Here is a 24,057-nt window from a genome sequence, read left to right on the forward strand (position 1 = left end):
GGTTGGCCTGAACCACTTCCAAGGGGAACCTCAAATAATTCATCTGGCCACCCTCCTTTGAAGCTCAGAGATAAAGGTCCATGAGTAGAGGCCTAATTTTCTGGATGGAAAGTCCTAGGGGTAGATTTGAGGCAGGACTGCCTTTTCTCTCAGATACTAGGTACTTACTTCTCTCCTTCCTGATGGTAAGGTTACTGGGGTAGCTAATGGGGTTTGGGTATAAGCCACTTATCAGGTACCCACTAAGTACTTCACACATATCATCTGCCCAAATCCCCCAGATGACATCCCGAGGTGGGCAATCTCCTTTCCAGTACATAGTTGAGGAAATGGAGGCCAGAAAAGCTGAGGGACTTGTCCAAGGTCACCAGGCTGGGAAATAGCAAAACATCTCTGGAGCGCTTGCCTATGCCCTGCCTTCTAACATCTCTGTGCCCTCCTCCAAGCCCTGAGGGAAGTGAGGGCGGAGGAGGGAGTGCTGCCTGAGCCAGATGAGCTCTTGGAAAACTTGGAGGTTTCAAGATTGAAGCTGGGGGAGAAATGCCACAGTAAGGGCCCCCTTGAGGCTGCCCGCAAGGGCTCCTGAGGGGTGAGGGTTCTCTCTTACTGCAGTAGTGAAAAGACAGTCTTCCAGCATCCTGTCCCCTCCCCTCTCTGATATTCTTGCTGCCAAATGAAATCTGGCAGCTTCTGAAAATAGCTCAGCGCTACAGCAGGCACTCTGCCCGCCCTTCAGCAGACTGGCACACAGCTGGGGGTGGCCACTGTGGGCAGACGCTGGCACATGCAGGGACGGGGGTGGGTGTCACACACACAGTGCACAGGGGCGGCACAGAGCTGGGGGCATGTGTCAGCTGCCATCCCTCAGCCCCTCTGACCTTCCCACGCCTAGTGAAGCTGCAGTGTCTCTAAGAGTCAGCCTGGCATGTTTACCAGGCCAGAGGCACCCTCTCCAGCTGAAGTGAAATCACTAGTAGGGCTAAGCAACAGACCTTTGGTCACTTCTTTCCACCCATGTAGACAAAGAAAAACCTAGGAACCGGGAGAAAATGTCAAAACAGTGTTTATTAATATGCGGATGTAAAACCCAGCAGCATTGTTCTATGTGACATAGTCTAGAGATTCCCAGCCAGTGAGAGAGGGGCCAGGAATCAGGAACTAGGCTGGGTGTCAGGCACTTGTCAGTCCCCATATCAAGCACTCAGCACCTTGAGGCTATACTTGGCAGGGTGGGACAGGGTAAGCCTGGATCAGCCAGGAGGGCTCTCTGCTCCAACTCAGGCTGAAGCCAGGACCACACCTTCTGAGCATGGCTCAGCAGCCTTCTACCACCTCGGGTCTGATCTAGAGTCAGAAAGAGACCCCTGGTTAATGGGAGCCAACCATCCTGTCTCATAAGAATACAACAAAAGGTAACCCCTGGCATCAACAGAGAGGGGCTGTCCTACCTGGGATCTGGTAAGCAGGTGAGGATAGGCGGCTTTTGTCACAGTGACATTTTCCAAAATTGAAAAGGATTAAAGATACCCCCTACCTTCAGTTGAGATGAGAAATCAACCTTTGTGTAGTGGGTAGTGACAGGATGGCTAGGCCCAAGAACTCCTTGTGGAGAGAGCTCTGAGTGCCATCCAGTATTGAACTGCAGCAAGGCAGGGCTGCACCATCCAGGGAGACCCCAGGCTGGGCCCAGCAGCTTCAGGGAGATCAAAGAAGGGGCAGCCTGAGAGGGTCAGCTAGAGAGCAAGAGACCAGTCTCCCCAAGAAGGCAAAGGTAGGCCCTCAATTGTTTCTTCTTCCTCCCTTGCTCATTTACTCAGCAATTACAGACAGTAACACTGTCCCTGGTCACCATGACAACCAATAGCTAGATGCCTTTCTCAAGGCCAAGCCCATCTGTCTATCCTACATGGGTGTCTCCAAGGAAGAAAGGAAGTCCAGCCACAACTCCCAGTGACCTAGAAGGCTAAAGCCATGCCTCGGGTGGGACAGAGATACAGCCTCACTCAGGCAACGCTGGCCAAAGGTGCAGCAAGTGACTCCCTATCCTCTAGGCCCTGGCCTTTTCTAGGGCCTGAGCCTGATCTGGGGCTGCTCTGAAGGAGGTTTTGGGTCAGGGTCCTCCATCCTGAAGTTCTAAGTAACAAATTAAAATGACAAAATAATCCTTTTGTTAAAAGATTGACCCTGGGCCCTCATGGCCAGAGCCTCAGATGTAGTCTGTCACCCGGGCTGAGAAGCCTAACTCCTCCAAAGACCCATGAGCTACTGGTTGTTGCAGCCCTGTGACGTCGAGGTGCTGCCTGCCTGCTTTTTTCTCCGCTTGTTGAGGAGCCGGTTGTTAGAAGTCTTCAGGTCCTTGATCTTCACCTGATCATAGTCCACCCGCATGGTGGCCAGGGCACTGGTCATCTCCTCCTGAGAACAGACAGCACGAAGGATAAAAAGTACAGAATATACTGACCTTAAGAGCCATCACCCTCCTATCTGGGCAGCTCCTTAACAACTTCAATGACAGACTATGCTGCCCCAGCACCCACATAATCCTACTTATAGTCCTTTGTCATGGACACTGAGCTTATCTACTAGGGCACAGAAAAGTAGTGACATCCTTGGACCACATCAAGAGTAAGTAGGACAGAGAAGTGTGCCCTTGCCACTTGTTCAGAACCACAAGGCCTCTAGAGAATACCATCTCACTTGGTACCCAGGACACTGGGGCCTAGAGATTGTGCCATGGTGTCCCAGGGCTCTGACTACTATCCCATATGATCAAACCTGGCCTCTGCTAAGTCTAAAACAAGGGTGACCACCCTCCCAAATGTCAGAGGTCATAATAGAGGTTATAACCAAGACTTGAACTCAAAATCCTTTCACTGAGCCATTTGTTCAAAGTTCCCCTTCATAAAGGGAGTAAGCCAGGAGCACTACCCTGAATGGAATAATGCAGTCGAAAATGTGGAGTGCCAAGGGTTCTCCTGTGCTCTAGGCATGGGGAAAGAGCCAAGCACTGACTCTAGGGAGCTATCACCATAGAAACTTCAGGAAGACTGAGACAGAATCTACCCACCTTGACTTCATCCCAGTGGTCTTTGTCCTCCTGCAACACTCGGGCTGTGTGGAGTGGGGTCTGTGGCACCACCATTGATTGCTAGAAGTCCCAAATCCATGGATTAGAGCCTAAGGGCATGTGGAACAGTACTGGCTGCCCCCTTTTACCCCCTTCCCAATCTCAGATGGGGAAACCAAGGCTCAGAGAGGTAAAGGACCCTGACTGGGGCAATGGATAAGCCATGTTGCAGATGGGATAGTGGCAAACATCTGTGTATAAGGGCCCATTCTAGCCCTGCACCAAGGCCTCCCGAACTACCATCCTCCTGCCAGGCTGCCATATTCCAGCTTGACACCCTGCCCTCTATAGGAGAGGGAGTGCTCACATTGATCCAAGGATGGTTCATGAACTGTGTGATGGTCAGTCTCTCAGTGGGGTCTGTCTTCAGCAGCAGGCGGATCAGCTGCTTGGCTAGGGGGCCCAGGGAAGAGAGGGGAGTGATAAGATTATAGTTCCCCACCCCTCCCCACAGACCCTCCCACATGTTGGGCCCCCATGTCAGCTGCATGTGCTCCTACTTTCCTAACCCACAAAACAATGAACTAACAACTATTTCTTATTTTAAGGCACTAAATGTTCAGGATAATTTGTTAAGCAGCAATAGATAACGAATACAACACAGATATGTTTGTGGTATATAAATAGACTTGAAGTTAGAAGGGGTTTTGAGTAAGTAGGTTATCAGTCCATTTGGCAGATGTAGAAACTAAGGCTCCAAAAGTTTAGGTGATTTTCCTAGGGTCACACAGCTAGGAAGTGGAGAAGTCAGGATTTAAACACAGGTCAGTTTGACACCATAAACACAGGTCACTTGTCCAGAATGAAGGCCACGGGGGCCATGGTGGGACAGAGGGGCTCACTCACCATCCTCAGAGACCTCTGACCACTCAGGATTGGGGAAGCCATACTGGCCCAGACGAATCCTCCTCTTCATCCCTGGAGAGATGGCCTGGCCCGTATTGGAGTAGAAGGGTGGGAAGCCACACAAGCTAGGAGAGGGAGGAAGTCATTTTGCATAAGAGTCAGGGGGCAGTGCTAGGACAGATCCATTCTCTACCCCAAGCCACTCACTGGTGAGATAGGCAGCTAAACACCATAGTAATAATACTGGCTCTCTGGACTCCCAGGAACATCACTGGCCCTTGGCATGGGGACATCCTCAGTCAACCTGAAGAAGCTGTATCCCATGCCAGAAGGGAAGCACAGCCTGCTCAAGGGATGGTGACACACATGAGCCCCACTATGGACATGGAAGGCAGGGAGCAAAAAAGCAGTATTGAAGGAACATGGTGGGGGTGGGAACAAGAGGTTGAGACAAGGGTGGGGATGGTACTCACAGGATATACATGATGACACCCAGGGACCACATGTCACACGACTTGTCATACTTCTCTGGGCCCAGGACCTCAGGGGCTGCCAGGGCAGAGGACATAGGAGGGTTCTCAGCCCCAAGAATCTTGGGGCCTAGGTAGGAGCCTGAAACCTGGGCAAGGTAAGAAGTAGGTACCCAGGCTGGGAGGTGGGGAGAGCAGACTGGCGTCTGACACCTTCTGGGAAGGCAGCACATACATGAAGTTGGGAGAGGAGAAATAGCTTCCAGAAAAAAATAGCTGCTTTCAGACAGCCCCAGATCCTTTGGGCTCTTCTGCTAGTCTCAACCTTGGTGAGAGAAGGCAAGAGGAAAAGCCAGCCCAGAGCTTGGTGAAGTCCTGCCATAGGCAAGAGAGCCTCAGCCCTCCAGCTGCCCTGTGTCCCTTGTCTCCCTGAATATACAGCCTAGGTCACGGGCAAGGAGGACCCCAGATAGGGCTCTGCATCACACTATCAGCTTGGCTACCAACCCAAGGGACCTCAGTCTTCCTATTTGTGCGATGAGGTCAGCAAGCCAGAAGATTTCTAAGTTAAAATAATGCAAAAATGTCAAGCATGGTGGTACACACCCGTAATCCCAGCTTCTCCGGAAGCCGAAGATGGAGGATCACAAGTTGGAGGCCAACCCCAGCAACTTGGAGGGACAACGTCCCAAAATTAAAAATAAAATGGGCCGAGGATTAGCTCAGTGATAGAGTACTCCTGGGTTTGCCATTTTGGTTGTCTCAGGGGGCTTCCCGCCCCTTTAGCTGCCCTCCCAGAAGACATCCCCTGAGGGAAAAGAGCCCTTGTTAGCATCCTACTTTCAGGTAAAGGGCACTTACAGAATTCTGGGTTCTTTCCAGATCTGGGAGCCACTCAGAGCTTTACCAGGAAGCATGAGTATGTGCATACCCTTAGGACTCACCCAGGTCCTGATTCAAGGGACCCTTTCCTACAAAGCAGGTGACTGGTAACCCTGTATCCCTCTAATGGTGGAGAAAAGGCCTACCCATTTTCTGAATATGAAACCCAGGAAGACAGAAACCAGAGAAAAACAACCACGGTTGGGCTCTGTCCCGAGCTGATGGCAGCCTTTTATCACATATATATTTAGAGCTGCTGTGATGTCATTCAGCTCACAGTCCACAGCCAGAATTTTCCTGGATCTATTTTCAAAAGCAGAAGCTGAAGTTTGGGAGAATATTTTTGCAGCCTCCGGCCCCCCACGTCACCCGCCTCCATGCAGACAGTTCTTCCCCTCCCTCCTGGCTAGGCTTTAACTCTTTTGTTTCCATACCCCACTGGATGCCACGTATCACAGCGGTGTATGGTAGGGGTAGGGAAATATTGAACGTGTCCCAAGGACTCACCCACATAATACGGAGTGTAACAGGGTGTCTGCAGGGCATTTTGGGTGGTCTCCTTGGCAAAGCCGAAGTCAGTGAGCTTAAGCACAGCATCTTTCTCCTTGGACGTATAGAGCAAGTTTTCAGGCTACGCCAGGAAGAGAAAATGTGTGTGGGGTTAGGTACCAGGCAGAGACAGAGCCCCAAGGTGATCTTTAGCCATACTCCCTCCCTCTATTTCAATACAGGGGGAATCAGGTTCATCTCATGAATAGACATGGCCATTGGCCATCAACAACATGGACCGCATATAGAAAAGTCAAGGTGACTGAGAGGTGCACTTTTGTTCATAGAGGGGAGAGTGAGGCAGGTGCTTAGTCAAGACTGAATGACCAAGTGCCATAGCCTAGGGGCAGGAACTTCGGACCCTGAATTGTTGAGGTTACCATGAATTGCCATAATCGGGGTGTAAGAAAAGGCAGACTGCTGGTAAGCCAGTGTTGCCAAGCACATGTCCCACACCCAGCCTGAAAGGAAACCTGCAAGGACAGCAGGGCAAAATCCACCTGAGGCTACTCAGAGAAGGCCCCCACTAATTAGACCCCAGGAGCTGTACCAAGGCAATTCTTCCCAGTTGTGAAGCACAGACGGGCCTGGCAGATGGGGGGAGTGGGGAGGGCTACAAGGAAAAGGCAGCCTTGAAGCTGGCTTCTAATGAATGGGCAGGATGTAGGTTCATGCCAAGGAGCAGGAGGGATTCCCAAGCAAGCTTGGGTAGGACAGGGAACTGGACAAAGCTCTGGTATGGAGCCAGTGGGAGCTATTTCTCAAGTTCCTTTTGAGATAATTTGACCTTGGATTGGGATAAAAACGGAGAAGCAGATTTAGCATATAGAAAGGCATCTGCTCTACAGAAGGCTTTTCTCCCCTTAAGCAAAAAGAAAAAAAAGAAAGAAAGAAAGAAAGAAAGAAAGAAAAAGAAAAGAAAGAAAACAGGAAGCAGCTAGGGGTCAAAGTCAAGCAAGGATTCACAAGGTGATCTGTTGTGGCTCTACATGTATCCTGAATCACAGGATAACTATGGACTGGCAGCATTCAGCCAGAGGAAAGCTTAATGCAGAGTTAAGCTAACCCACTCACCTCTGCTTAGTCTTAGGAAGAAATAAGCCACGTGGGGTAATGCTCCAGATTTGGGGCAGAGGGCCTAGGAGGAACAAACTCTGCTCTGATGGTGGCTTGCATATGCATGTTTATGTGTGCATGTGTATGTGTGTGTGTGCATGTAGGGCTGCCTGGAAGACACAGTCCTCCCAGGAGAGGAAATTTAGATCACTGAGCTTCCAGAACATCTTTCAAGTCCACCACTGGAAGGCAAGCAAGCCCAGGAAGTGGGACTCCCTGTGTTCCTTCCCCGCAGAGGCCAACATCTTTCTGTTAAAATGCTAGTGTTTGAGGTCCTAATGTATTGAAACTATGGCTGTAACTTTATAGAAAACCCAGTAGCATCAGGCAGACCCTACCTGAGGCCTGGCACATTGTGTGGTCACAAAATTTCTTGCTGATTTAGTGGACGAATAAATGAATGAATCCTAGTGCAGCAACTACAGTCTTAGGCAAGCCACTCCCCCCTCTTCTCTATCTGAATCTTGGTTTGTTAATCTATAAAATGGGTAATGGTCCCTATCTCATAGGGCCGGGTGAGGAGTGAGATGCTTGTCAAGGCCTACTGGCTGGAGGCAGGAAGTCAGTTATTCTTTTTACTATTGGGATTATGCAGTATTTGAAGGAAACAAAGAGATCCTTCTGGCAAGAGCATAATGAGTTTGCAGGAACCATCAGAGGAGAGGCAGAGAAAAGCAGTCTGGGCCAAGGAGCTGAATCGTGGAATGTTGACCAAGGAAATTGGCCACCATCCAGCGGGTGCTGGGAGCCATCAGGGGTTGTGGAATGGGAAAGTTGCTCCTTCCCTGGGGACAGCCTGGGTCCTAGAGCCTCACCTTGACATCTCTGTGGGCAATGTTCTGGCTGTGCAGGAACTGGATAGCAGTGCCAATATCCCGCATTATCTCTGCAGCCTCTGCAGATACAGGGAGTTGGGGGGTCAGCGATGCCAATCAAAGGTCAGGTCACCTTGGGGCCCCCACCCTATCGTCCATCCTGGACATGGTATAGTAGGCCAGCACAGAATGGTGACCTTTATCCTGAACCCCAACCCCAGATACCCCAGTTTTCTTCAAGGATGCTCCCAGTCCACCTGGGCCTCTTTCCTCAGGCCTTGGCTACCCCTTCCCAGCTCATTGCAAGTCAGCACCAAGAGGCTCTGAGGCCTCCATCCGAAGTCCATCTCCAAAAGTGTCACAGACTCATAGAACCCCTTGGGGGTAAAGGACATTCCTTCCCACCCTCCCTTATTCTACTGGGAAGATGTGATCACTCGCAACTGCGATGCAGCCCTCTCACCCTGACTCCCCAACACTGGTCCAACTGCCTGCACATACCTCTCTCAGTAAAAGCCTGGTCACCACGCTCCTGAATCCTGCTGAATAACTCACCACCTTCCATGCTACAAGAGAAGGTGACTGTGAGTAGGGAAGGGGACACTGGGCATCACTCTGCCCCTGCCCTGGATCAGAAGTCTAGGCCCCAAGCTCTAATGCTACTTCCCTGGTAAACAGACACTGTTAGCCTCCTGCGCCTTAGGGTACCTGGCGCATAGTGGGCTATCAGCTTGAGGGAGTTGATCTGAACTCATAGAACTAAGGGAAGGTGGTGGACTCATATCCCTGCCCAGAAGCCCCTGTGTTCCCAGTGGTGCTACATGGCTATGAGGTCTCAACAGCTCTAACCCCACCCAAGTCTCAGTTTCCCCAAATGCAGAACAGGATGTCAATTATAATCATCATGACCTAATGTTCTCTAAGTGCTTACTGTATATTATAACCTGTGTTCCTTCATGGGTGCTTTTGTGTGATCCTGGACTGGTTCCTTCACCTCAAATTGAATATGCAATATACATGGGGCACTCTGATCAGAGTCAAGGTTAAGATAAATACTACATTAAGATCTTCCTCCATTTCACATTGTGAGTTACAGAAATTCAGAAAGATTAGCAGCTACCCACAGTCCCATGGCTAGTGGATGGAAGAGCCAGGATCTAAACCCCTAATCTGAAGAGCTGGCTAATCTATTCAGGGAAGAGTTCTTGAAAGGTAGACACAGAGGAATTGAGGCCCAGACATGGAACTCAGGGTCTATGGAAGCCTGGGTTTGAACCACAATGCTAATGGGAGAAACCCAAGGTGAAGGTGGCCCTGGCTTCCGGTCCTGAACTTCAACAATCAACATCTAGTGGGACCATGGCAGCACAGATCCAGGAAGGAGAAAGCTTAAGGGACTAAGTATATCCCTTTCCCTCTTCCCCACTTGTCCCTACCTGTACATGTTCAGGGTGTGTCAGTCCTCTCTGATGGCTCTTCCAGCCCTCTTCACAGAGTGCAAACCACACCCAGAAAGGCCATATGACAGCTATAATCTCTTTCCCACCCTTCAGGAAATGCCACGGTGGCCAGTTACACAGCTCCATGACAGGCCCTGCAGCTACCCACTTTTCTATCCCTCGGGTGCTTGGGTGTCACCCAGAGCCGCTTTCTGAAGAACAGAGAAAGTCCTAGAAGAATGGCATGGAGCCTGGGAACAAAAGGATACCAAAGGGGCTTTCAGGAGGATGCCAGCATACCATTCCATGACAATGAGGAGACAGCGTTTGCCGTGATGCATGTTCTCATACACGTCCAGGATGCACACGATGTGGGGGCCACCTGAGGCCTGCCAGTGGTGGTCCACTTCCTGCCGGGCCTTGGGGCTGTCATACAGGAGCTGTGGGTGGGTGGGCACAGAGAGCATCAGGCTCACAGCCCACAGCCTTCCCCTTGTAGATGAGGACATGTAAGCTCAGAGAGACCTATAACCTCCCAGGTCCCATTCTGCCCTCTGAGGGGCAGAATGTAGATTCAAACCAGGTTTCCCTGCCTTGTGGTCCAATGAACCTCTGGACTTACGGTACAAGCAGGTTAGTTAATTAATAACTCTAGGAAGTCCTGGGAAGTGGCTGGCAGGCTGGAGGGTCTCAAAGGCCAGAGAAGCCCCTGCTTCCCTTTTTGAGAGAAACAGATGCAGTGAAAATTGAGTGGGTTTGTAGTTAAGTCACATCTGCCATGGGATCCCAAACCAGGGACTACATATCCCTTCAGCCTCATTTTTACAATGAGGATGACACAGTTGCCACATTTCCCAGGCCAGGATTGGAAACTGTGCATGTAAAGTGTACAGGATGACATGTGGCAATGTTAGGCCCTCGACAACACCCCTGTGCTCCCTCATCTAGCACCTCTGTATGACAGTGGAGGGTGCTGGAGAAAAGCTGCTGAAGAGTGAAGGGTAGGCCACTCTGTCAAGCAAATCTTCCCAAAGGCCCCAGCATGAGCAGGAGGTCGCTGGAGCCAGAGGAAGGCTTCCTGTGGGAGAAGTTGAGGCCTGTGTCAGTCAGTCTATCCCTGGGACCTAGCACCAGGTGGAGGGAGACAAGACCACACACACTCCTGCAGAAGAGAAGGTAATTAAGACTTCAAATTCTCCAGGAGTGGGTGCATGAATAAAACTGTCACTATCAAGAAAAGTGCTTCTAAAATGAGTTGCTTGATCATGACCTTCCAGTCAGTCTCTGGCTTCCAAGGTAACTTTGTAGTCTCCCTGGGAGCTGCTTCATGGGCTTTGGGGGAGCAGGGGACAATGCCATCCTCATTGCTAGAAAGGTGGGATCACTTCGAGGTCACCTAGTTGCCTAGGCTCCACCCTCATTATATGCCTACAGAACCCAGGGGAGGACCCAGAGGCAGAGACTGAGGACAGGAGAACCCTAGTTGAGGGAGATGACAGCTGGGTGGAGTGGGATGTGGGTTTGGGATTGAATTCCTCTAATGACTTGGTATGACCTTAGGCAAGCATGCAGTTACAAGCCACAGCCCACAACTCTGTAAAATGCAGTAATAACAGAGTCTTTCCTGTAAGATGCACCACAGTAAGGTAGGCATTAGGTGGGTGGGTGTCAGGATCCTTGTTCAGGTTAACTCAGCCTAGGCTGTGACTGCCTGAGACTAATCACCTGGAAATGAGCAAAGGCCCTGAGTGGCCATGCTCGAGGGAGCTGTAAGGAAAGAAGTCAGCATTCAAGGAGAGAGGGTCTAGGATGTGGAGAGTAAGAATAATCCATTCTTCAGCAGTCTTGCTCACACGAGGTCCAGCCACATTTTATTTCCTAACTGGGGAAGGCTGAGGACTAGGGCTGACACCCAAGACCAGAGCTCAGATCAGTCCTGCTCAGCATCCTGCTCCATTACTCAGACCAGGATGGGAGAGAATATTAGGGTTGCTGTGGGCCAAAGCTTCTGGCCTGACACTATGGCCTGTGCCTTCCAGAGTATCCCTGAGGTCCACACTGCACAGTGCCTGAGCACCAGCTTCTTGCTCTCTGTGCTGGGTCCAGAAGGCTCAGTCACCCGTATCACCACACCAGCCCACCTCCACTGTGTCCTGAACGGCTTTAGTCAGGTCTATTCTATTCTTTGTCACAGGACACAAAATGTGCCATCCTCCCTCCCTGAACCCCATTTCTCCTATTCCTCCTAACCCTCCCGTTATCATTTCCCCCTGTCCACTACCCTCTGTCCCTGATCTCCAGCCTAACCTGACATCTCTTATCAGGACTTTCAGCCTGGCTCCTGGACCCCTCCTCACTGTTTCCCTTCTGGTATATCATTCCCACACCAGAATCCTCTCTCCCTTCTTTCAGAGAATCCGAATCCCACAACTAGAATGTTTTTTGGTGGGGTCCTCTGTCTTCTCCCCCACCCCATCCCACCCATGTACTAACCTTGCCTGACCTTACTTAGCTTCTAAGATCAGACAAAATTGGGCACATTCAGGGTGGTATGTCTAGACAGTGTCTCTCCCCCTCTAGCCCCTCTTCTCCTCTGAAGCTACTACACTGACCCCTTTCCTGTGGATAGACCCCTTTACCATGTCCTCCAGATAAACACCACCTTTTCTCCTGGCATCCAGACTTGCTTTTTTTTCCTTTTCCCACCTCATTTCCTGCTATCCCTGGGCAGAATGATGTACGGGGTATTCCCAAAAAGGCCCAAACCCTCTCTCAAGCTTCTACATCTATGCCCATGTAGGTCTCTGCCTCATGAATTCTTATCCCATCTCATTCTCCAAGGGTTCAACTCCCTCTTTTTGAGAAACCTCTGGAGTCAGTTCAGATATTTCTGCCTCTGGAAAGTTCTCCCAGTTCCTCTCCTAATGTTTTGCCTCAGTTCCTCTGGCCAGGCTGGGAGCAGCTTGAGGGTAGAAGTAGGCAGCTGGTCCTGGGGGTCCCTGCCTGGAGCATAGCAGGAAGCCCTGGGTTCCTAGGCAAACAAAGGAAGGAAGGATGGACAGGTAACAGGGAGAAAACAGGAGGTGTGGGAGGGAGGGAGGGAGGAGAAAGTGGTGGAGGGTGGAGCATTGCCACAGACGGGACAGAGTCAAAACTGGGCCTGCACCTGTGTATGCTGAAGTGGAGGAGCAGGTGGCATGTCCCTGCATTAGAGCTTCTCAAAACCCCCTCCTTTGCTCAGTCCATATTTAGGAGCCCATTTCCCCCATGAATTAAATGGTCCTTCTCAAGTGCTAAGACCATGAGTACAGGCATCAGGATAGGGAGAGGGCAGCCCCTAGAAAATACAATGCCTCCTCTGGTCTCTGCAGGGGAACCCACAGGGGCAGAGTCTTGAACCTGGGCCCACTGAGGCCTAGCTGCTAAGAAATTTCCTGGGCTGACAATCCTCACCCCCCAGGTTGACCCTTAATATAGCTTCAGATCTCTCAGAGCCTCAGTTTTCTCATCTTTCTTTACCATAGCCAGAGCTGCTGCTGCCACCTCTTCCTCTGCTTCCTCCTCTTCTTCCTCTTCCTCCTCCTTCTCCAGGACTCTTTCATGTCCAGATCTTCTAACTGCCTTGTCTAAAAATGACCTCAAGGATCCCTCACACTCCTTTCACCCTATACATTTCTTTCTCTATAGTTTCTGTGTGTTTATTTATTGAGGTATAATTTACATATAGTAAAAAGCACAAGTCTCGCAGGTGCAGCTCAATGAACTTTGAAAATTACACACACCCAGGACCCACACCCCCATCAAGACAGAAAACGTTCCCAACTCCCAGGTCACCACCCTTTTTACCTCCAGTGTAGAACTTACTGACAACCTACAATTAATATGTTCCTTTGATAACTCTTTAAACAAACACATCATACAGATATTGTACTTTGAATGCACCTGGCTCTACTCAGAGTACTTTATAAATATTAGAAGGAAAGGACTTTATTATCACTATTTTTTAGATGGAAAATTGAGGCACAAAGAGGAGAAGTAACTGGTCCCTGGTCACATGGTTGTTTTCCCAGTCAGGCTGGCACCCAGTTGTCTTTTGCATCAGACTGTGGGCCCAGAGGGTTGGGTCAGTCTGCCTGACCACCTATAGGTCCCAGGCCTCAGATTCAGAGCCTGGTACAGAGCACTGACTCAGATAATGTTTGTAGACTTAATGAACAAATCCATAAAATAGGGATGAGGGGAAGACACTCTCACAATGCATCATGAGGACAGGGTAAGACTAAACTGAGGAGGAGCCAGGCAGGCTCAACAAATTGGCTACATGACATCCTCGCCAAACTTGTTCCCCACTACCCAAGGCAGGCTGTACCTCATCTACTCTCTGCTGAACCAGACTTTACCTCTTTTTCCCAAGGACCCATGAGGGCTTGCTCCAATCCATGAGGCACTTATTGCAAGTTGACCTCATTCGTGCAGATACATGGCTCCACACCAGCCTTCCTAAAAAGCATCCCCCAGCAAAAGTTCCACCTTTCCAGACATGGGAACCAGCACAAGGTCAAAGCCCAGGAGGCCCAGGTTCTTCCCTATTCTCAGTGTGACCTTGGCCAAGTCCCTTTCCTCTCTGGGTCTCTGTTTCCGCAGTGTGAAACTGCAGGGCTTGGATAGAGGGAGGTGAGAGAAGAGGAGTAACAAAAGGACAGTAATGTCTTGGCCGCCAGTTGAGGGAGTACAAGATGAGAGGACGGGCTTGTGACAAACTAATAGACCCCTGCCCTTGCCTCATTGTTGTCCTATGTTCCTTGAGCTTCCCAAAGGCCCACCAAAGATGGAAGATCTGTGATGGCACCTGGATCCAGCTTGTGCCAAATAGGTGCATAACACACACACACACACACACACACACACACACATACACACTCACACACTTGCCTAGGAGGCAGAACCCCTGACTTTCTCCTAAACAATGGGGCTCCTGGCTGTACTGAAGGAGTAGGACCCCACTGAAGCTCAATGAGTTTGGACACAGCTTTTGATGTAGCAGTTTCTACCTTCCCTTCATCCCTCACTGTCCTTTGCCAAATCCTCTCATCTGTCCCTGGAGCCAGCAGCCAAGTGGCTAGACTCCTATTGACCTCACCATCCAGCAAGCCCCCACAAAAAATTGGGAGTAGACTGGGCTGGGCCCCACAGACACATGCTCATGCCCCTTTAGCACCATCAGTTGGAATGGGGGCTTCAGAACAGCCAGGCCCCCTTACCACCTTCACACTATGTCCCTTCCTACCCAAGGACAGGGGTTACTTGAGGGTGGAGGAATTCTTGAGTTCCAGAGCTTGGAAAACAACAGCAGCATTTGCCTGTTTGGAAAACAATTTTCAGTTTACAAAACACTCTGCTGTCCTTTATCTCATGGGAATGCTTGGTGCCACCCTGTGAGGCAAGCAGGGTGGGGACTATTAGCCCCAGTTTGCAGATTGAGGAAACAGAGGTTCAGAAAAATGAAGTCATTGCCCTGGGGCCCCCTGCTGCAATATAGCAAGGCTGAAGAGGGAGGAGAACAGAACTTTTGAGAGAGCATCCAGACAACCCCTCCCCAAGGGCAGATGAGAGGAGGGGATGGCCCCAATTTGGAAAGGCAATGGCCAAAGCCACAGCTTGCACAAGACTTGAGAAACTTGTTCTAAAATAAATGTGTGAATAGGTATGTAAATACATAGAGGTATGAGGAGCATGCGGGTACATGAGAACATGGGTGTGTGCATGCATAACTATATGCATGTGTAGGGGTGAGTGCATAGTGTATGAAAAATATGGGGTTGGGATGGGAATGGGGGAATGGGCCATTGAATGTGCATGTGTCTCTAGCCTCTGCAATATTGACCTTAAACTTCCAGAGGGCAGGACTCATCCATCTGTCCACTTATTCTTCCAGTGTTTTCTATTTCTCTGAAGTACCTAGCAGAGAACTGGCCATCAGGAAGTACCCAAGAAAGTCTAGGTGTCTTGATGTCACAACTCAACCTATGACAGTCTTGCCTAGGATAGTGACCAAGTCTGGACATCTTCATTCAGAAATTGTCTCCCCATCTAAGTCCCCGTCTCCACTGCAGGACCCAACACCTGTCATTGCCTAGAGCTGGGAAAGCACTCAATCTGTCTTCCTAGAGCATCAGGAGGAGCAGGGACATCTCTAAAGACACAGCCTTGGAAACCAGCCTCCATAGCTCTTCTCCAGCCTTCTCCCATCCCAGGAAGGGCCACCTACCCAGATCCACCCACACATCCAGCATCTCCCTCCAGCTTACTGCAGGGTTGGGCTCTCCTCAAGTAAAACTGTTCATAGTATCTCCATTTGTCTCACACACAGGAGGCATAGAGACTACCAGACTGGACAAGCAGCTACCCCCAACACCTCTGCAACCCAAACCCCAACCTCCACACCCTCAGTCAATTACCCTGCAACCCTGGCCTGGCTACTCTATGGCTCTAGCCAGAACACCCACTCTTTCCAGAGGAAGAGAGCTGACTTGTAATCTCTCCCATCAATGAGGCAGTAACAAATTAAGAAGATGAAACTCTAGATTTCATACCAACCCACAACTTTAGAGACATCAGCCCCACAGCAAAGGGAACCTCCTGGAAGCCAGGGATCTAACTCCTCTCACTGCCCCAAGAGACACTCCAGTCTTATTATTTCCATATGCCTTGTGTATTTTATTTATTATTTTTTAAGTACTAGGGATTGAACCCAAGGCCTTGTGTGTGTTAGGCAAGTGCTCTAGCACTGAGCTACATCTCCAGCCTCTGCCTTGCTTATTGACAACATGATTTCATGCATTCTATAATTCCAAAGCCTAATAGAGGGCAAATTTTTTAAAATGCCATCAGATTCTCTTTAGAATGAAGAAAAAGATAAAATGCACTGGAAACCCACTTAAGTTCATAGGTATAAACAAAGACAAATTTTAATTCTGAGCTTCCTAGAAGTCTTGGCAAAGAAGAAAACAGGTAGGCTCTATTGCTTTTATCAGAGATGCAGAACCATTCACTGAATTTTTTCTAGAAGCAAATTCTAAAATGGATTTAGCATCAAACCTTATATGAAAAGGAAAAGTCTAACATTTTACATGACCTTCAACAAAATTTTGCAAAAGACATGGGAAGATTCAAATGAACATATCTAATATGGATTCCCACATAAAGACTGAGGCCAACACATGGTACTAGCCTGACAGATCTGCCAGAATACTTAATAACCACCAGATCCTTTACTTTCTTGGGATGTCTGTGCCAGTAAGTTTAAGTAGAATTTCTGCCTTGGGAGCTGATGGCAAGGGTTGGTTTATACCTCCAAAACTTTCTCTCCAACCTCAGGGGTCTTGTTCCAGACTTGGGCCAGTGTAGGCAGGAAAGCAGAATAGCTGCATTCCCAGTTGTTTATTAAACCACAATGCACATGCTCAACACCAAACACTCAGGCAGCAGAACCGAACAGAGTATTATAGGAAAATGCAGGTTTTTGACTCATACTGTTTTCATTGTATGAAGGCCCTATTCTCTACAGGTGGAAGGTATGGATAAAACAAACAAACAAACAAACAACCTACTGTCATACTCCCTCCTTGACAAGAGTTTTCAATTCTGCCATCTCTGAGATCCATCCTGGCTCCTAATTCTGTGATTATTTGGGATTGTTCTCCCACAGAAAGACATCTCCATTTGTATAACACACCACTGGAATAATGGAATTCATTTCTCATCCAGCTGTTAAGACCACCCCTGCCTTGTGCTGCCAGCATCTGTGAGTGTTATTAACATATTTGGCCTTGGCCTCTAGCCAACCAGTGTGACCCTTTGTGGGTTGCTTCGCCCACCGAGAGCATGGACCTCAGCCTCTGCTCTAGGGGCAGCTGTCAGGGATGGGGTTAGCCCCAAGTTTGGGGTTCAGAAGCAGGTGTTGCCCTCCAAAGGCCTGACCTTATAAAGCCAGAGCCGAACCCAGCCCTATGTTCCCCCAAGAGTGCCAGTGATATTTGGAGAGCTGATAGTAGTGTCGAATCTAACTTCTTAGCCACAGTTTCAAATTAGAGCCTCAGACATATGCCATTATTCTCTCACACACTCATTTTCCCAGCTTTTGTAGCTCATTAAGAGAGCTAATGGAACCAATTTTGCATCTATGGATTAGTTGGCTTCATGCCAGATCAGACTGTGCTTCATTAAGTTCTGACCACGGCCTGTCCTCCATCTCATTCTGTCCATTTACCCCTCCCACTCAGACACAAAATTCCAGGGAGGTCAACTCACATGATACCAATGACCCCAAATATCCAGCCCCTAGTTGAATGCACAGGGAATGATGGAGTCAAGTCAGTGTTAATGTCCCCTTCACAGCAACTGTTCCTCCCTTGTGCTGATGCCACAGTGCTCACCATATCCCAAGAAGAACCAGCAGCACCCTTTTATCTGTGGAGAAATTGACTCTCTCAGAGGTTATTTACTTGCCCAAAGTCACGCAGCTGCTCAGTGAGTCAAGACCTGAATCCCACCTGTCAGCTTCTAGGCAGTGGGGGCCATGTGCACAGCTGCTTTATCCCCTTTCCACACAACCGCAAGATTTGGAGTAAGGATTGGTCCCCACAACACCAGCCTGGAGAAAACGAAAAGTATCCTTCCCAGAGGTTGGCCTCACGCCCCTGGGTCTAGACCAGGCTCTGCTACTTGGTAGCTATGAGAACAGTGGAGGATGTTCACACGTTCCCTGCCCTGTACTGGGCATATTACACCAATTAGCTCTTGTCATTCAACAGGTACATCATTAACCACCATTTTCAGATGAGAGGACTGTGGCTCAGGGAGGTATTGTGGCTTCTCCAGGTCACAAAGCTCACTCTTGGCCACCTTCAAATCTGGGAGCTCTTTGAGAACTAGGATTCAATTCAAGCCTGGGAGGATTTTTCATTTACAGATCCTGGTTCCCAGGCTCTGGGCCTGGGGGTTAGGCATAGAGCAGGGGCCAAGAATGCTACTACAGTCAGTGTCTTCAAAGATTTGGGTATATAGATGAGTTACTGCCAACTGGGGAGCTTGATGAGGATGTTGGCTCAGGGAAACTAGTCTTGGCTCATTCTCTTTCCTTCTCTGTTCTTCCCAAAGCAGAACCTTGCAGAGCAGGCAACATGGGACCACCTTCTCCAGAGGAAACTTAGGAGCACTGAGGGCCCCCAATCACTCCCCTTCTAGGCCAACACCAGGACACCAGATGGGGGATAGCTGACAGACTGGAAAGCAGTTGAGATTCCAAGTCCAGTGCCTTCCCAGGAAGCCCTGCTGACAGGGAAGCCAACACACTTGATGATTTTAAAACTGTCAAGTCTCAGAACACAAGACTACTTCAGTTTCCTAAATTTTTTGATGGCTTTGGTTTGCCTGCTTCCTGCCAGGCCCAGACAACCTGGAAACAAAAGCAGAAGTACCATGTCTGGCAGGGGAGGGGGTAGCGGAGAATGCCTCCAGAAAGAAGGAACTGAGCTGAGCTCCCAGTCAGGGAGGAGGAAGGACAGTAGGAACACAAGTGCTGGTTGGGGCAGGCCAGGGAGTCCCAGTTCCTTAGGTCAGGGACCATGTACTACAGGATCAGCTATGACCACAGAGTTCCAAGTCAGACAGACCTGAATGCAGAGAACCAGTTCATCTTCCTACTTCACTTATAAGCTTGAGTAGGTCATTCTATCTCTATACGTCTCTCTGGCCCAGTCTGGAAAGTGGGGACAGTGACAGTATTCATGTTCCCAGGTGGCCACAAGAATAGAAGAACACACACACAGAGCTCAGAATGTCACAGTGATAAGCACATATTGTCAAGGGGCTACTGCGTCATGGGTAGAAATTGGTTTCAAGGTTTGCCTGAGGACTCCTGACTTCAGAATTCCCCTAGGCCTTGCTCTGAGATGGCCTCACATTCTTCTAACCTTTTTTCCCACAACTCAGAAATCTAGGTGCAGTCTCTGGGACCTGGAGAAGGCAGACTTCCTCCAATCCAGCAGGTGACAGGAAATGGTCTAAGATTCCCTCAGAGGGCAAAGTCAGACTGGGTTCTTCAAAGGTGAACCAAGAATCGTGAGTTTATGGCTCCTGTTTTGCTGTGAAAGTCTCAGTAAAGAGGGGGCAGACCTTCCAGGATGGGGAAAGGTGGCTGATCTCCAGAGAGGAATCCCGAGGAGTGAGAGGCAAGGACTCAAGCCAAGGAACAAACTAGTTCTCATCTTTGATTGACTGGAGAATGGGCACATTTCCACTTTTCTGTGGCAGCCCCCACTTTCTGAGATGGCAGTTGCCTTATATCTCTCAACTCCTCTGTATATCCTTCTAAGCAAGGTTCTCTACTGCAAAGTGTGTAATTCCAGGTCAGTCTCTCAACCTACCTGAGCCCCAACTTACCATCTGTGAAATGGGTTTACACTATTCTCATAACTGTTTTTCATCTGGGAGAAGAGGTCCAGAGAGAGCTATGACCTCTTCCCTATACCAGAGGTTACACAGTAGGTAAGTGCAGAATCATATAGATGCCAAATATCAGGATTGTCCCACAACCTTCCAGCAGGGCTAGAGAAAGGTCACACAGGGCCTCTGCAAGCTTCCTGCTGCATACTCAAGAGGATCCGGCCTCTGCTAGTCTCCTTTAACTTCTCAGAGGAAAAAAAAGATTTTTCTGTCAAAATCAGCTACATAATTTGTGAAACATTACCCTGGTACTATTTCTTCTATGACAGTGTAAAAATAGAACGTTTTTATCATAAGACTGGAAAATTTTAGCAAACACGAGTGTTTTGTTCTAATCTCAGAAATAATGTCCCTTCAGTGGTTTCTCTTCATGAAGAGACACCCTCAGTCATGGAATATATGGCTCCAACTGGCCAGCCATGCTTCAGTGATGCCCGTGTAACTGGCACAGGATTACAGAAGGCAATCAGTGGCCATCCTCCCTAAGCAAGGTTGCCAAGGACAAGTGACGCCATGCCCAGGTGACCCCTACTGAGGTACCCAGTCCAGTCACCTCTGAGAGAGGGGACCCAACACCCTCTAACTCTAAGGAGAATGACAGCTGGTATCATTCCTCCTGAAGGAGATGTCACAGAGATGACACGGGAATAAGAAATGGGGGGTGGGGCAGGGGTTGTGGCTCAGCGGTAGAGCACTCACTTAGCACATGCAAGACCCTGGGTTCGATCCTCAGCACCACATATAAATAAATAAAATAAAGGTATTGGGTCCAACTACAGCTAAAAAATTTTAAAAAATAAAAAAGTGGGGGGTGGGGAGGAGGAGCTGGATCCCACCAGAGACATGGCATGGAGACCCTAGGAAACATTTCAACAGCGACCCCTACTCCTGCCCTTCCTGGAATCTACATCATCTCTGCTCAGCATCTCTTCCTCCTTCCTTAGCTTCATCCATGTCCCTGCAGCTCCCCACACAGGCCTGGGTAAGCACAGGCAGCCATTGCTCTACTCAGGCTCCTCTAGAGGCACTAGCTGTCCAGATTCCAGCTTCCCTCGGACCCTGGCCCCCCTCTCCCTCTGCTCCTATTCATCCAGAGTGCTCCCAAGTCCCCAACACCCAGATGGCTCCTGGAAGAAATTTCTTGTCTCTAAGGATCATTCCATGGAGCCCCAGTCATGAGAAAAAGAGGGTGATAGGCCTTGCCCTCTGGGGGACCAGGGTGGTGACCTGGCAGTATTGAGGGATATTCCTGCCAAGGGAATAGGCTACAGTGACTCACTCCCACTCTCAGCCCTGCCTAAGGTGACGATATTCCCTGGTACTATCTCTGCCTGACTCAAGTATTTAACTGGGCCATGAATATAGCAGAGAGGGATTCTCAAACTGAGTCATAACCCCAGAGATCCTATCCCTAGCATACTACAGACCCTGCTGGTAGCATTACCACAACTGACTGTTTTTCCTGGCAACACCATTTGCTGAGTGACTTGGGAAAGGCATCCTGGGGCATCTTCTGGTCAGTCTCCATGCTGCCAGTCTATGTGCAAGAGCAGCTCCAGCAGGGGGCAAGGGATCCCCTCAACTTCCCTGAAACTTCTTGTCTCTGCCCACCAAAAGTGTCTTCACAGCCAGAAGGGAAGCCCTTGCCAAGCAGAGCACCCAGCCCCTCATTTTACAGATGGGCAGACTGTGACTCCAGGTCCCAGCTGAATGGGTACATAGGGAATGACGGCAGAGAGCCAGGACTCGGCTGCCAGCCAGGCCTGGGTTCCAGCCCGGTCTCAACATGTCCCAGCTATGTAACCCTGGGTGAGTTACTCTGCCTTTTGAATCAGTTTCTGCATCCATGACAGCAAAATGGTACAGAGTCTGCTGTTTGTACTTAGTATGTAGGGAATACTCACTCAACAAATGGGGCTCTGCTGTCCATCACCTCTTGCCCCAAGGCCCCTGTGCTGCTGCCTGCCAGAGGACCTGACAGTCCCTCTGCCACATTCTAAGAAGGGGGTTGTTTATGTTGAGGAGAACATTTATGGAGCAACCTCTGGGTCTCCTGTGGAAAGTGAACCCTTAGGAATGGGGCAATAGGTGTGGCAGGTCAAAGCCTTGGTCATTCATCCCCTGGAAATAGCCTCTAACCTCTAGTGGGATAAGGGGGTTAGGTACAAGCCAGAGTGTTGGGTGCCCACCCCAGCTAGTGCAGAGGCATCTCACATTCTGGTCCACCCTCTAGAAAATGGAGGCAGGTTGGACCTTATATCTTGAGTCCTCCCTGACACCCTCCTTCCCTGGGCTCCTCCACTGACTCTGGGGCTTCAGCCCAAGTCAGACCCCAGTCCCTTTCTATCCCAACTGTGGCCAGGGAACCTTAGGGGTCATAATGTGCCCAATCTCTTACTGTTATCCTAAGCAACAACCTCAGACCATTGGGCCATAAAAGGAGACCAACAGTAAAGAACGCAGCTCAGATTGACTTCCCAAACTCCAAACAGGGGACGCCTCAGGTTACAACTCGGCCCAAGTGTGCCTGACTCCACCGTTTTGACTGCCAAGGCTGCCAGCACCTGGTCAAGGCTAACAGTAGGAGAGGACACTGGGAGTGGCGGGGGCATTGCCGGGCACTCCTTGTTCCTGCCTACCCCCACCTCCCCTGGGGGTGGGGGGAGTTCAGGCTGTCTAGAATGAATCCCCAGCACCTGACCTGCCCCTGGCCTGTCCTCTGCCTGCTCTCAGCCTGCAGGCTGCAGGGAAGAGGCCAAGCCCAGTCTGAAACACTTGAGACAGGAAGAGTAGCAAGGCCTGAGAGGAAGGACTGTGCAGCTACAGGAGAAACAGGCAGAGAAAAAGAAATGAAAGACAAAGAAAGGCATAGTGCCATGAAAGATATGTAGTGCCATACAGAGAAAGCAGCAAGGACAAATCCCTGATCTAAAGAAAAAGCTATCCTAATTCCAAACCTGCATAAAACAAAAAAAAACAGAATCAATATTCTCAGCCTCTCTGGCCTGGCCTATGCTGAAAGACCTCCTGGGGCTCCCTGTTCCCCCAAACAAGCCTTTGTATTCCCACACAAGGCCCAATCTCTGGGTTCCCACACAGCAGGACTTTAATCACAATTGCACACAACCTAATCCACTTAGTTCCAAAAGGGCAAGAAGGTGGGGAGGAGCCCAGGAACTACAGCTCCCTCCATGCCATTCTTTCTGCCACACAAAGAGCAGGTTTCCTTAGGTGCAGAGGGAACCAAGTCAGTGCTTATGAAGACCAATAATGTGCCACCAAAAAATGCATGCTGGCACCCAAAGGAGAGCCCCATTCTCTGAGAACATGTGCTGGCCTGTGCTTCCTCACAGCACGAAGGCAGGGAAAGTCACAGTCACTAAGATTGAATCCTGCTCCCTGCCAACAGAGTGAAACCCAGGCTCAACAGCACCACAGAGACCTTTACAAAAGATTCCCAAACTGCCTTCTGCTCAAGATCATTTGAAGAGAAGATAGCAGGAAGGGTTTTAAACCTGGGACCCTGCTCCTTTTCCCACCTCAGACCTCATTTGGTGCCACACAAGATCTCAAATAGATGAAGCAAGGGCCATAGAACCAATGTTCTAGGAAGACACTGGAGCTTAGGGGAGCTGTGGTCTCTGTGCTGGAGAAGCAGAGCCAGCCTTCCAAAAAGTGTTTTACACACTGTTATAGCACAGGAATGCCCCCCTCACCTAGGGATGACTACGGTCCTCTGCTCCCAATTGGTGGCCATCACACTCAGATGTGCAGTCAGTCACGAGACTAAAACCAGGGGAGGCTAGGGGACCACAGAACCAGATGCTCCAATTGCTGTCTCCTCCCAGAGGTCTCCCATTATGAGTGTCCCAAGGAAAGGAAGATGAGGGATGCAAGGAGGAAAACCACTTCCTCAAACATGAAGCTCAGAAGAGAGATGAAGCCTTTGTTGTCATGGAGACCAGGCCCTGAACAAAGAAGCCAGGCAACCCAGAACCTCTGTAGCACCCCTGGAAATGGTGCTCTACCCTTCAAGTTCTCATGAAATGCCTCCTCCTCCCTGGAACCCTTCAATCCCTTACAGCTTGACAACAGCCCCACTGAGATCAACCAGGTTCTGCCAGAACACAGGTGTGCGGGTGTGGTATTTCACAGCAGGTGCTGAGTATTTAACCCAGTCATATTGTCATACACAGTGGGCCCTCCTCTGTCATCCACATCCTTCTCAAATCAGAAGTCTGGATTAAAGTGGGCAATCCCTTCCAGGAAGCCCCCACTTCCTCTTACCCACTCACCAGATAGATTTC

General features: G+C 49.7%; 1 protein-coding gene across 4 annotated transcripts in view; it reads right to left on the reverse strand.

Annotated features, from left to right (window-relative positions):
• Nucleotides 1–1,045: 1,045 nt before the first annotated feature.
• Mapkapk3 (MAPK activated protein kinase 3) overlaps nt 1,046–24,057 on the reverse strand; it is a 29,416-nt gene continuing 6,404 nt past the window's right edge. For all 4 annotated transcript variants that reach the window (XM_058574810.1, XM_046431580.2, XM_046431579.2 and 1 more), the window contains 9 exons: nt 9,545–9,684; nt 8,307–8,371; nt 7,806–7,885; nt 5,833–5,956; nt 4,447–4,522; nt 3,974–4,098; nt 3,435–3,520; nt 3,068–3,148; nt 1,046–2,415 (listed from right to left, as the gene is read on the reverse strand). In XM_058574810.1, the coding sequence (XP_058430793.1) occupies nt 2,263–2,415; nt 3,068–3,148; nt 3,435–3,520; nt 3,974–4,098; nt 4,447–4,522; nt 5,833–5,956; nt 7,806–7,885; nt 8,307–8,371; nt 9,545–9,684 (930 nt within the window). In that variant the 3' untranslated portion in view covers nt 1,046–2,262. The remainder of the gene's footprint in view (nt 2,416–3,067; nt 3,149–3,434; nt 3,521–3,973; nt 4,099–4,446; nt 4,523–5,832; nt 5,957–7,805; nt 7,886–8,306; nt 8,372–9,544; nt 9,685–24,057) is intronic.

Source organism: Marmota monax, unplaced genomic scaffold (assembly GCF_021218885.2).
Source record: "Marmota monax isolate L192 unplaced genomic scaffold, Marmota_monax_Labrador192_F-V1.1 WCK01_AAM20220418_F8-fsc00022, whole genome shotgun sequence".
NCBI lineage: Eukaryota > Metazoa > Chordata > Mammalia > Rodentia > Sciuridae > Marmota > Marmota monax.